Here is a 12,240-nt window from a genome sequence, read left to right on the forward strand (position 1 = left end):
TCAGAAAAATTTTTTTAATAATATACCAAGTTTGATGTACGAGCATATTTGGTGTAAAAACTATTTTTATGTCGCTTAGAAAAAAATATACGTATTGCCTTCTTTCATACTATTCGTTTTTCTTTTAACAAATTGTCTATTGTAATATTTCCTAATTGTAAATGATAGTACTTAAACGTTAAAAATTAGCTGCCGATTATTATTTTTAAAGATACAGTCATAAATAAAGTATTATCAAAGCATAATTGATTAAATAATGGTAATTTTAATTTCTTATTCTTTGATTGTAAATAAAAAAAATTACTATTTATTTATGTTTTGTCAAAAAATGCTCTTAAGATTCTACACATTTATTTCAGTTTTTATTCACTTGGTAAATAATTTGAAGAGTTTTAAAACTTTTCGTCTCTATTGTACCCTAATAACCACGAGTAAGTTAATATTATGTTTCAAATGCTTACCATTGTTTTCTTTCATTTTTTCTGTTAATTTTTCCATCTCGATGACGAGTTTTTGTATCCTACTCGGTACCAATATATTTTTATTCCTACTGCTGATAATATGGACTTGAATTAATCCTTCTAGTAATAATCTCCAGTCTCTGCTCCATTTAAGTGAACCATTAGAACACGATGTAGAAAGTCCGCTTATTATATTGTAAGATTCTTCATACTGGTAACCATTTAAAAGTAGATTAGTGTAAATATTTTCTTCCGCCTGCATGAGCGATGGAACATCGAAATCATCGATCATGTTGCCGGTCCTAAGCCCGGGAAAAGGAGGAAGGTTGTTGGGTCAGGCTAGCTCCCTACCCAACGTAAAAAAGGAAATCTGCTCAAAAGGACAAAATTATGCCTCGGAAAAGGACGGATTTAACGATGACGACCCATGCAAGTAAGAGGAATAAAGAATGGAAAAAGAAACATATATTGCGCTTGGCTACCTGGAATATAAAATCATTGAACAACAAAGACCAGGAGACCCTGAAGGAACTAAAGGACAACAATATTGATATTTGCGCCTTACAAGAAACAAAAAAGAAAGGCAAAGGGCAAATACAATATGACGACTACCTGGTGATATAGTGGAGTCGAAAAACAAACCAGGGCAAAAGAAGGGGTAGCCATCGCAATATCAAAAAAGTATCAAAACAACATAAAAGAATGCATATATATCTTCACGAATCTTGTTAATAAAAATGGAGGCGGAAAGCCAAAAACTAAATGTAGTGTCAATCTACGCACCTGAAGATAACAAACCAAAAGAAGAAAGAGAAGCCTTCTACGACCAACTACAAAAAGTAGTCGGATCATTACCAAGTAACCAACAAATGATAATCCTTGGAGATTTCAACGCTCGCATCGGAAATGAAATAATACCTGGAATAAAACAAAGGTTCAACGAAAGCGTGTTAAATGACAATGGAGAACTAATGACACAAGCTATGCACATTTAACGAGCTAAGGATTAATAACACATTTTACAATCATAAGGAACATATAAATTTACATACAGCAACACCAGAGGCTTCAGGTCTACATTGATTACATTGTTACTAACAGATACGTCCAACCAAACCAAATACTAGATGTTAGGACATTAAACTCCGCGAATGTAGGAAGCGATCATAGCCTGCTATTAGCAAAATAAGAATGAAGTTTAAACCCCAAAGGAATCTTGCACGAGCAACTCAAGAATCGAAAATAAACATCGAGTCACTATGGAACTTACCAACCAAACAACTATACGAGAACAGGTTGAAAGAAAAAATCGAAAAAGACCCAATAAAAGAAGAAGATAACATAAACATAGCCTGGAAGAAACTAAGAACCAACATTTTAGAAGCTGCATACGAAGCCCTGGGAACACGAACTGTAAAAAACCGGGCTAGAATGATCAAGACTCCTTGGTTCCGCCCAGAGATTAATGAAATATGCAAAAAAAAGAAAATGGCATACCTTAACTATAGGACATTACGAACACCTGAATCATACGAAATGTATAGACGAATCCGGAATCAAGCAGCGACATTAGTAAGGCAAACAAAACAACATCATTGGGATATTTTTCGAAGAGAATGGAGAGTGACTTCTATGGACTACAAAAACAAATCTGGCGATTTATTAGAAATCAAAGAAAGCAGGTCAACGAAATGATCGAAACAAATCAGATCACAAGAGAAACCTAGATTAGCTACTTAACAGAACTCTATAAATCAGAAGAACCTTAAGTGGAACTAAATACGTCAGAAATAGTAACTAAAAACGACATACAAATTGAGTCCAGTGATGTAGAAACAGCTATTCAAAAACTAAAGAATAGGAAGAGCTCAGGGCAAGATGGCATCCCAAACGAATTACTAAAATATGGTGGCCAACGTCTCACACAACAGTTAACATTCCTAATCCAAAAAATACTATGTCAACACAAAATACCTGATGAATGGCGAACCAGCACAACTATAGTTATGTTTAAAAAAGGAGACAAAAAACTACCTACAAATTACAGGGGAATAAATCTTTTAAATACTTTATTGAAACTAACAACAAAAGTCATAACGAATAAAATTAACAGCTTAACGAATCTAGAAGACGAACAACAGGGATTCAGATCAGGTAGATCATGCAAAGACGCGGTCTTCATCATAAGACAGATAACAGAAAAATCAATTGAATACAACAGACCAGCATATATGTGTTTCATTGATCTGGAAAAAGCATTTGACCGGGTGCAATTAAAGGATGTTATTCACCTCCTTTATAACCGACAAATTCCGAATAATCTTATTAAGACCATAGAGAACATCTATAGAAACAACAAGATCCAAGCAAGGATAAATGGTGCCTTGACTGAACCGATTGATGCAGGTCGTGGTATCCGACAAGGGGATTCCCTAAGTCCCCTGCTTTTTAACATCATCATGGACGAAATAATAAGAAACGTAAGACTGCTAAAAGGATATAAAATGGGCAGCGAAGAAATAACCATCCTATGCTATGCTGATGACGCTGTATTAGTGGCCGAAAATGAGGATGATCTACAACGTTTACTACACCGATTTAACTGCATAGCCAAATCATTCAACATGAAAATATCAGCCCAGAAAACAAAATGCATGACAACATCAAAGACACCGTTAAGATGCAAACTGGAAATTGAAGGGAAGGTTATTTAGCAGGAAATGAGATTTAAATACCTAGGAATAGAAATCTCAGGATATGGTGATGTCGAAGCAGAGGTAAGAGAACAGACAACGAAGGCATCCAGAATAGCGGGTTGTTTGAATGACACAATATGGCGAAACAAAAACATTGACATAGAGACCAAAGCAAGAATTTACAAGGCAATGGTAAGACCTATTATGTCATATACCGCAGAAACTCGACCAGACACGGCGAAAACGAAACAGTTACTAGAGACAACCGAAATGAGAGTGCTTCGCAGAATAGTTGGAAAAACACTGCTGGATCGAAAGAGAAGCGAAGATATAAGAAGAACATGCAAAGTGGAAAATATCAACGAATGGATACTAAAAAGGAAAAAAGAATGGAACGAGCACATCAGTAGAATGGACAACAGAAGAATTGTCAGAATTGCACGGGATAAGTCACCGGCAGGCCGCAGAAGCACGGGACGCCCACGAAAACGATGGTGCGACAATTTAACAGTGCAATAGGCAGAAAATCGTCGTTAAGGAACAGGCAATTTGCCTAAACTAAAGAAAGAAGAAGAAGAAGATTTTCGTCGTCTAAAATATCCGTTTCTTCTTTTAGTAAAGTGATTTCTGGAATATCTTTCTTTTCTGTTTCTGCTAAGCGAATAGTTCCAAAAGCTATCATAATATCATCTTTGGTTTTTACTTCAAATTTTCCTGTACCTGAAAATTTACATTATTCCAAATATTGTTTTAAAATATTATATTTATAGAATTACTATTTATACCTTCAAATATCATAATAATTAAATGAATTTTGCCATTTCTAGGTACTTCTAGTAATTTATTGTGAATAATAATGTTCTCGAGTATAAAAGAATTATCCGCCTTATTCGGTATAAAATTCGAGTAAATATTCGCAACCAACTTTAAATAGACAGCTAAAGAAATGATAACATTGCCGATAATTTTAAAATTTCGTAAAAACTTGTATTTATCTGATTCTAAATCTACCAGTTCTTCAGTTTGTTGAGTTTCCCGCAATTTATTACCCTCCACGTGCCTGTCAAACATACACAATAGTAGTTTATACCATCCATTTGAGAAAAGTCTATTTTGTACTTACCAATCAGAACTGTGCTCTTATCGAACAAGAGGAGAAATAGATGGGGTTTCCTTAGAAACAGGATAAGGAACTCTCTGATAGAGCTTTCCTGGCGTAATTGGAAATCTAAGATTATAAATCTTTCCTAATGTGGATAAAATAAAAGTTGTATTGTCCTTATGGCCTTGTTTTGTTAATGATAAATTAATGCAATCACTGTGCAATGATTTTTTTTAAATTGCCTAATAAATTAAAAATATTAGGTTATTTAATTTAAAAAAATTTTATTAAAATATATTTTTCAACAAATACACCTGTAGAAGTCCATGGGGTGAAATTTCAATCGTTATAGCATTTTTTGGTAACATTGTTAATATTTCTTCGAATAAGACAGGAGAAAGGAGATTATTGGTATGATATTCAGGTGATGAAAGCTGAGCTTTCATTAAATGCCACTCATTTTTTGAAATAGACGTGCATATCCAACGTTTACTGCGATTTTTTGGTTGAGAGATGACTTTTTTTAAATTTTCTAACAACTTTGGACCAGCTGGAGAAATGTACCGACTATGAAAAGCGATATTACTAGTCGGCACAGTTTTAGCAAATATTCCTTTACTCTAAAGAAAAAATAATTACAGTTTCAAAATTTTAATATTTTAAATGTCTATTAAAAAATCTCCTAAGCATTATCTGTAATTCTTTTACAAAAGCTTTTATGGACTTGGTACGTCCACTTATGGTAGAACTGTTGGGTCCATTATGTTAGGCAACATCAATGTCTTTAGGACAGAAATGTCGCAACTGTTTGTAACCCAAACCTACTGCGGCCATCGTTCCGTGTATCAAATAATTTTCTACTGAAGCCAAACTACGAGAAAGAGCGCTTAAAATCATTTCCTTAGCAGTAAAGCAACAATCTGCGTAAGAACAACCCAGCTCACCAACAGAATGCCCGATCATGTAATTCGGTTTCACGCCAACAGCATATAGATTATCCACCAGACCGATCTACGTAACAATTATTCGAAATTATTCATTTAAAAAAAAAAAAAAACACTGCTGAAGGGGAAACATCAGGTATATTATTACTTGTATTGCTGCTATTCCCAGAAAGCAGTTTATAATATTATCATATATTGTTTGATTTTTATCGCATATAATATGCACAATATCGTAACCTCGAGGTCGTAAAACTACATCACATTTTTGTATTGCTTCGGCAATGATTGGTATTCTCATTAGTGATTCACCTAAAATAGTATTTTACTTTTAATATATACGTGCGAAAGGGAGAGAGAGAGAGAGAGAGAGGGAGAGAGATGTAACATTTTCTTAATTATTTAAATATAAAATTTGTAGTACCCATTCCGATCCATTGTGATCCCATCCCTGAAAAAACGAACCAGATCTCTCGAGATTGAGCTGACAAATTAGCTTGAGCCATTTCTATCGATTGCTCTGAATTAGCTGCTTCAAAATCTGGAATTACTGTATACCCAGAATACAGAGAATTGGAAAATGGTTTCTCAGTAATATCAGTAATTAATTGAGCCAATTCATCATCTCCTCTTCTCGAATTTAACTAAACAGAAATAGATTTTAATTCACGATCGTTTTGCCTAATCAGTTCGGTCGTAAAATAAATATCTTAGAATATCAAAGATCGACCATATCATTTCCTGAGTTCGACAAGAAGCTACAAAAAGTCGTGGCATATTATATTGTAAAAGTCTCATGCAGGTTCGTGCACGTTGGCGCCTGCACCGGTGTGCGTGCGGATGTTTATTTAGGATATCGGTGTTCTTAAGATTAAGTGTGAGGAACAGAGGCTGTATGCGTCACCCGTGGAGGGAGGCCGATGCTTCGTTGTTCGACGGAAAAGTATAAAAGGCAGTCGGTATTAGGAAGTAGTAGGAAGTAGCAGTTAGTTAGTCTTATGTTCTTATGTGCTGGGTAGTAGGAAGTAGCAGTTAGTTAATCTTATGTTCTTATGTGCTGAGGAGTTTACAAATTTCAGAAGTGGGATGTTTACAAATTTCAGAAGTGGGATTCAAACTCGCTAAATTAGAAATTCGCGATTCGCGCGTGTGTTATGAAAAGTGGGATTGAATCTATTACGTTATTAGTGAAGTTATTAGTGAACTTACGTGTTTGAGTGACTTAACATTCGAAATCTAAAAATTTAGAAAACGTTTGCATTGAAAGTGTCTACGAAAATTAAGAAACATGGCAACAACCTGCAAACTTACAGTAACCGAGCTAAGAGAAAAGTTACGCGCTCAAGGCTTGGCGACGTACGGCACGAAAGCCGAGCTTATGGCAAGATTAGATTTAGCTGAACCTCATTGGAGGGATGAAGCTATCTTAGATGCAACTTACGACGACGGAGCGACCGCCTTAGAAACACCGGCCACCGAAGATAGCGAAGTAGAAAGTCTCCGTCGGCAGGTAGAAGATCTTATGCGTGAGGTCGGGCAACTCAGGGGAACAACGGAACAACGACCAGGAGTGAATGATCGACACCGCGAGGTCAGCTTAAGTGTAATCTCTGATATGATCGACGTTTTTGATGGAAGCGTTGGTACCTTTACCGTCTGGGAAAGACGAGTGCGCTATATACAACGAATGCACCAGCTTCGGGATACCGAAATTGTTATGATAATTAGCCTAAAATTGAGGGGAAAAGCATTGCGATGGTTTCACTCAAAACCCGAATTCGTGACTTATGGAATGGAGGAATTATTAGCAGCAATAGGGAAGATGTTTAGCTCGCGACAAAGTGTTATCACGTTGAGAAGACAGTTTGAGGAACGTAGGTGGAACGGCAACGAGTCGTTTAGAGATTACCTACATGACAAAATGATTCTGGGTTACCGAATTCCCCTCCCAGAACAAGAAATTTTGGAGTATGCGATAGACGGCATTCCAGACATTGCATTAAGAAACCAGGCCCGGATGATTGGTTTCCGAGACCAGGAGTCGTTGCTGACGGCTTTCGAAAGTATTACGCTATACGCCGGGTTAAGGATGCGAGCGACGGGCCCTCGAAGTCCTTCAAAATACGAGGGAAGGCGGCCGACGGGAGAAGGAAGAAGAAAACCGATCGACCATAAGAGGCCGTCGGAGGAAAATTATGCAAGATGCTTCAACTGTGGAGAGACAGGACATTTTGCGGGGAACTGCCCCCGTCCGAAGAGGGAAAGAGGCAGCTGCTACAAGTGCGGTAAACATGGACATCTTAGACCAGAATGCCCGGAGAAGGGTGGCGAAGTCCACAGCGTCACCAGGAACGTGACCACCGATGACGACTACATCAGGAAGATAACTTATGATGTCGATTCAGGCAATATACACTACATCTTAGTTTTAGACACCTTATTGGATTCCGGCAGTCCCGTGAGTTTCATAAAGAAAGGGTTAGTGATGGGACCGATCAACTCTGCGCCGGAACTCGGAAGTGAATATTATGGTATTAATCATAGTCGTTTGCAAGTACACGGCTCGATACAAGTTAGTTTAAAATTAGACGACGGCGAAAGGGTTGACACTCGTCTGTTGGTAGTACCGGATACTACAATGGTGAACTCCGTTATTTTAGGTCGCGACGCATTAAAAAGATGTGGATTAGTTTTTAGCAGAAAAGATAAGCGCTCCGAAGAAGAGGTAGTGATAGATCAGATTATGAATATAGAAATAGATGGTTCCACCGATAATCAAATTACCGAATTAGACATTAATCCCAAAATCGCGGTGGAAAAACAAAATGAATTAAAGGAAATCTTAAAGGTAAATTACTTAGATGCACCTCGTCCGGAAAAGCCTAGAATAAGCAAGGAACACCTGCGAGCAATGGAAGAGTTAAAGGATAAATTAGTTATAGCGCCTTTGTTAGCCAAATTAAATGACAAATCATCGGGAAAAGATTGGCATCAATTTTTAACGGATATTGAATACGCTTTAAATAACAGTCCGAATGCATCAGACGGGGAATCTCCTAGTAAATTATTATTCGGTGTGACCCAGAGGGGTGACATTGTCGATAATGTCCGTAGTTATTTAGAAAACACCATCGCGAATAGCGAACGCGATTTAAAAGCAATTAGGAATAAGGCCGAAGGTAGAATGGCTGAGAAGCAAAATTATAACAAGAGGTATTATGATAAACGCCATCATAAGATACGGTCAGAATTTAATGTCGGTGATTATGTGGTGGTAAGGAATTTTGATAGCACTGTAGGGATTTTAAAAAAACTGATACCAAAATTTAGGGGTCCGTACGAAGTTATAAAAAAATTACGAAACGATAGATATGTAGTTGCCGATATAAGAGGCTTCCAAATATCTCAAAGACCGTATCAGGGAACATGGGAATATTGTAACATGCGTCCCTGGCGAAGAACAGAACAGGCCAAAGAATAGAGAGAAAAGAGAACAATCTCGAGTTTATATTTAGTATACTTTATCCTTATGATTAAAACTCAATTATGTTTCATTTCATTTTATTTCCTTTAAAGATAGTGTACCGACAGTTAAAAGTTTATATTTAGTGTATTTTATCCTTACGATTAAAATCCAATTGTATTATGTTTCATTTCATTTCCTTTTTAAGATTATCACCGAAATCGCATCTCGCTTCATGTTTGCAAGAATGAATATTATTTTAGTTATTGATTAGATCGAAAAGAAAAAAAAAAGAAAGAGGAGAGAAAAAAGGAGAGAAAAATATTGTATCCGAGTGATTTTATTTCTTATGTATGCGTTTATTTAATCTTTAGACCCTTTTATATCAGCATTTTTAGGACCTTTTAACTAGCCTTGCGTTTGTGTTTATTTTGTAATTGTATTTCTCATGTATGGATTATCTTATATTTTTTTCTTTCAGATTATTACTTTTATTTATGTCTTAATTTTTGATTGTATTCTTATGTTTGTATTCATGTACTTTTTATGTATGTATTAACCTTATGTTCATGTTCATTTTACGTTGCGCCTTTATGTATGTGTGATGGTCTAGTGACCAAGGGCGGTCACCGTCAGGACTGGCCGATTGTAAACGTCTCATGCAGGTTCGTGCACGTTGGCGCCTGCACCGGTGTGCTTGCGGATGTTTATTTAGGATATCGGTGTTCTTAAGATTAAGTGTGAGGAACAGAGGCTGTATGCGTCACCCGTGGAGGGAGGCCGATGCTTCGTTGTTCGACGGAAAAGTATAAAAGGCAGTCGGTATTAGGAAGTAGTAGGAAGTAGCAGTTAGTTAATCTTATGTTCTTATGTGCTGGGTAGTAGGAAGTAGCAGTTAGTTAATCTTATGTTCTTATGTGCTGAGGAGTTTACAATATGGTGAAAGTTTTCTCCTTTGCTTCTTTTTTGAATGACGTTTTAGGATAATGTGAGAGAAGGAACCGTTTAAAGCGGCTGTGTTAACTGCAGCGTAACAACCCATCCAAGGTGTTGGTTCTGTAATTACTTTTACGCGTCCATTATGAAGGCATTGGGCCTCTTCTGGAGGCTCAGAATAATGAAGATTCGGAGGTATAACTTCAGTCTCCATAGCAATTAGTACCTAGAAATAAAAAATAAACAAATGTGAAATATTAAACCAAATTAGCGTTGTTTTATATTTAATTTTTTCTTTTCAGTAAATTTACCTTGATTATCGAATTTATTGCATTATTATTATAAGCGTTACCAATTTTTGACTTAACAGATCCTATTAAAAGAGGATTAGAAGGACTTCGATTTTGACCATAAACAAGATCTATTGCCTTTAATTCTTCGAGATCCATTGATTTGATTGCTGTACTATCAGCCTCGATGTAAGTTACGTCGCTTGGTTTTAGACCGCAGTGTTTCAATGTCTGTTTCAATATTTGAGCCTGAGATTCGGCTGTGGGAAATAGACACGTGTTTCTTGGAATTGCTTCAGTGTACTTAACAGAAAGATTAACGACCTCGGCATAAACCCGCTTTGCATTTTTGGCTCTTTGAAGGAAAATGGTTCCTACCGAGTCGCTTCTCGAGAATCCAGACGCTTTCTTATCAAAAGATCTATTTACCCCGTCTGTTGACAACAAACCTAAATAATAGAATGCATAAAACAGAAAATTATTTATAAATTACGAAAATATTTAACTTGCTGTTCTAAGACCTTTAATTATCATTGAAAGAAAAAAATATAAAAAAAATTGCCTTTTTGTCTTTACACGCAAGAATTAGAATTAATTATACCTAGTATAGTCTTATTTTACCTAAATCATACAGTTGGTAAGATGTTTGGAGAAGTAAGCTTAAGATTCCTCCACTAACAATAGCGTAATCGCAATCTCCAGCTTTTATAGCATCGTACGCTTTTTGAATCGCTAATGAACCTGTTGTGTTGGTTGAATCGATAGTGCAGCTTGAACCAGTTAAACCCATACAAAACGAGATCCGGTTTGCTAGCAAACCACGGCAAATCCCCAGTATATTATATCCTTCTAACTATAATGAAAATAAAAAAAATAAAAACAATTGCACATAGAATGATTTTACCTTTAAATTAAATCTATTAGATCATTTTATTTACTTACATTGGTTTTATACATCTGTTGATAACTATCTGATTCATATAAACTTAATACTCCGTAAACATTGGTTTTCTTGTTCCGTAATTCTACAGGATTTATTCCAGCATCAATAATCGCTTCAAACGTAACTTCCAATGCTATTCTTACTTCTGGCGTCAGATATTTTGCTTGAATTGCATTAATTCCAAAAAAAACGTTATCGAATTTCGTTAAATTAGAGATGAGCCCTAGACGCGATGATACATTACACGAATGACCTAATAAATAATAATTTAATGAATCAAAAATAACGCACATTATTACATTTTATTTCTGTATAAAAACAAACTAAGCATATTCTTACCTAATTTAAATCTTGTATGATCCGCAGATACGCAATCTTCTCCATTTATTAGATTTTCCCTTAAATCATTGATATTGTTACTCTTTGGAAATTTTCCCGATATTCCAGAGATGACCACTGCACTATCGTCCAAGCCTTCTAAATTCATATTTGCAAAATGTATCAGCACGAGCAACACAATCAACCACTTATTCGTATGACAAATAAAGCTATTCATTGAAATCGCTTTTTATATAGCCAATCGAATAAGTCACATTTAAATTGTTAATTATGCGATTTAGTTATGAAATTTTAATGTGTTTACTATTCATTATGCTGCATTGTCAATGCCGTATTGTATAAAAGAAACCTTTACCACAGAATCCGATATCTTTTGATTTCTAATTTTTTTTATATAAAAAAGATATTTCCTTATGATCTATAAGGTAAACGATTCAAGATTCCTATTTTATTAAATTCTAAAGAAAATTTATTAAAAGCTAGATTTGAAAATTTTTTCTAGATTTTAACAATAATTAAATGAGATGGTAAGAAGAAGGTTGCATTAGAACGATTCAAGATACGTATGAGATTTTCAAAGAGTAAGAATAACAATTAGTTAATGGAAATCTCATAAAAGGAACAGGATAAAACAATTTCAAAACAAGTACTCTTTGTAACTCGAGAGATTTTTATTTAAAATTTTCTTAGGTTAACTGCACTGTTAAATTATGCTTAAATATTTATTTATGCCATTTAATTAGCAAATTAAATGCTTTTACGTATGGAACATTGTCATTGTACTTTCATTTAAAGGAAATCTTTCCCACGGAATCCGATGACCTTTGGCTTCTAATTGTTTTTTATATAAGAAATATATTTCCGTTTGAACTATAGGATAAACGATTTCAGATACCTATTTCAATATATTCTAAATAACATTTGTAACTAGCTTTACTTGAAGATTTGTTCAAGATCTTAACAATAATTAATTAGATTATAAGGAGAAGGTTGCATTAGAACGATTCAGGATACATATGAGATTTTCAAAAAGAAAGAATAACAATTTACAATTACAATTAACTCCGCC

At 35.3% G+C, this 12,240-nt stretch overlaps 1 protein-coding gene and 1 pseudogene across 1 annotated transcript; both read right to left on the reverse strand.

The window, feature by feature from the left end:
* Positions 1–3,856: 3,856 nt before the first annotated feature.
* LOC122520359 lies at positions 3,857–5,998 on the reverse strand (annotated as a pseudogene).
* A 3,988-nt stretch (positions 5,999–9,986) lies between these two features.
* Positions 9,987–11,319, reverse strand: LOC122520360 (fatty acid synthase-like). Its single transcript, XM_043640452.1, has 5 exons — positions 11,172–11,319; positions 10,832–11,085; positions 10,511–10,742; positions 10,028–10,338; positions 9,987–9,995 (listed from the first exon to the last, which is right to left on the reverse strand). Exons 1-5 carry the CDS (start codon positions 11,317–11,319, stop codon positions 9,987–9,989), a joined length of 954 nt encoding a protein of 317 aa, XP_043496387.1.
* Between the last annotated feature and the right edge of the window lie 921 nt (positions 11,320–12,240).

Source organism: Polistes fuscatus, unplaced genomic scaffold (genome assembly GCF_010416935.1).
Source record: "Polistes fuscatus isolate 324 unplaced genomic scaffold, CU_Pfus_HIC Scaffold31, whole genome shotgun sequence".
Classification (NCBI taxonomy): Eukaryota; Metazoa; Arthropoda; class Insecta; order Hymenoptera; family Vespidae; genus Polistes; species Polistes fuscatus.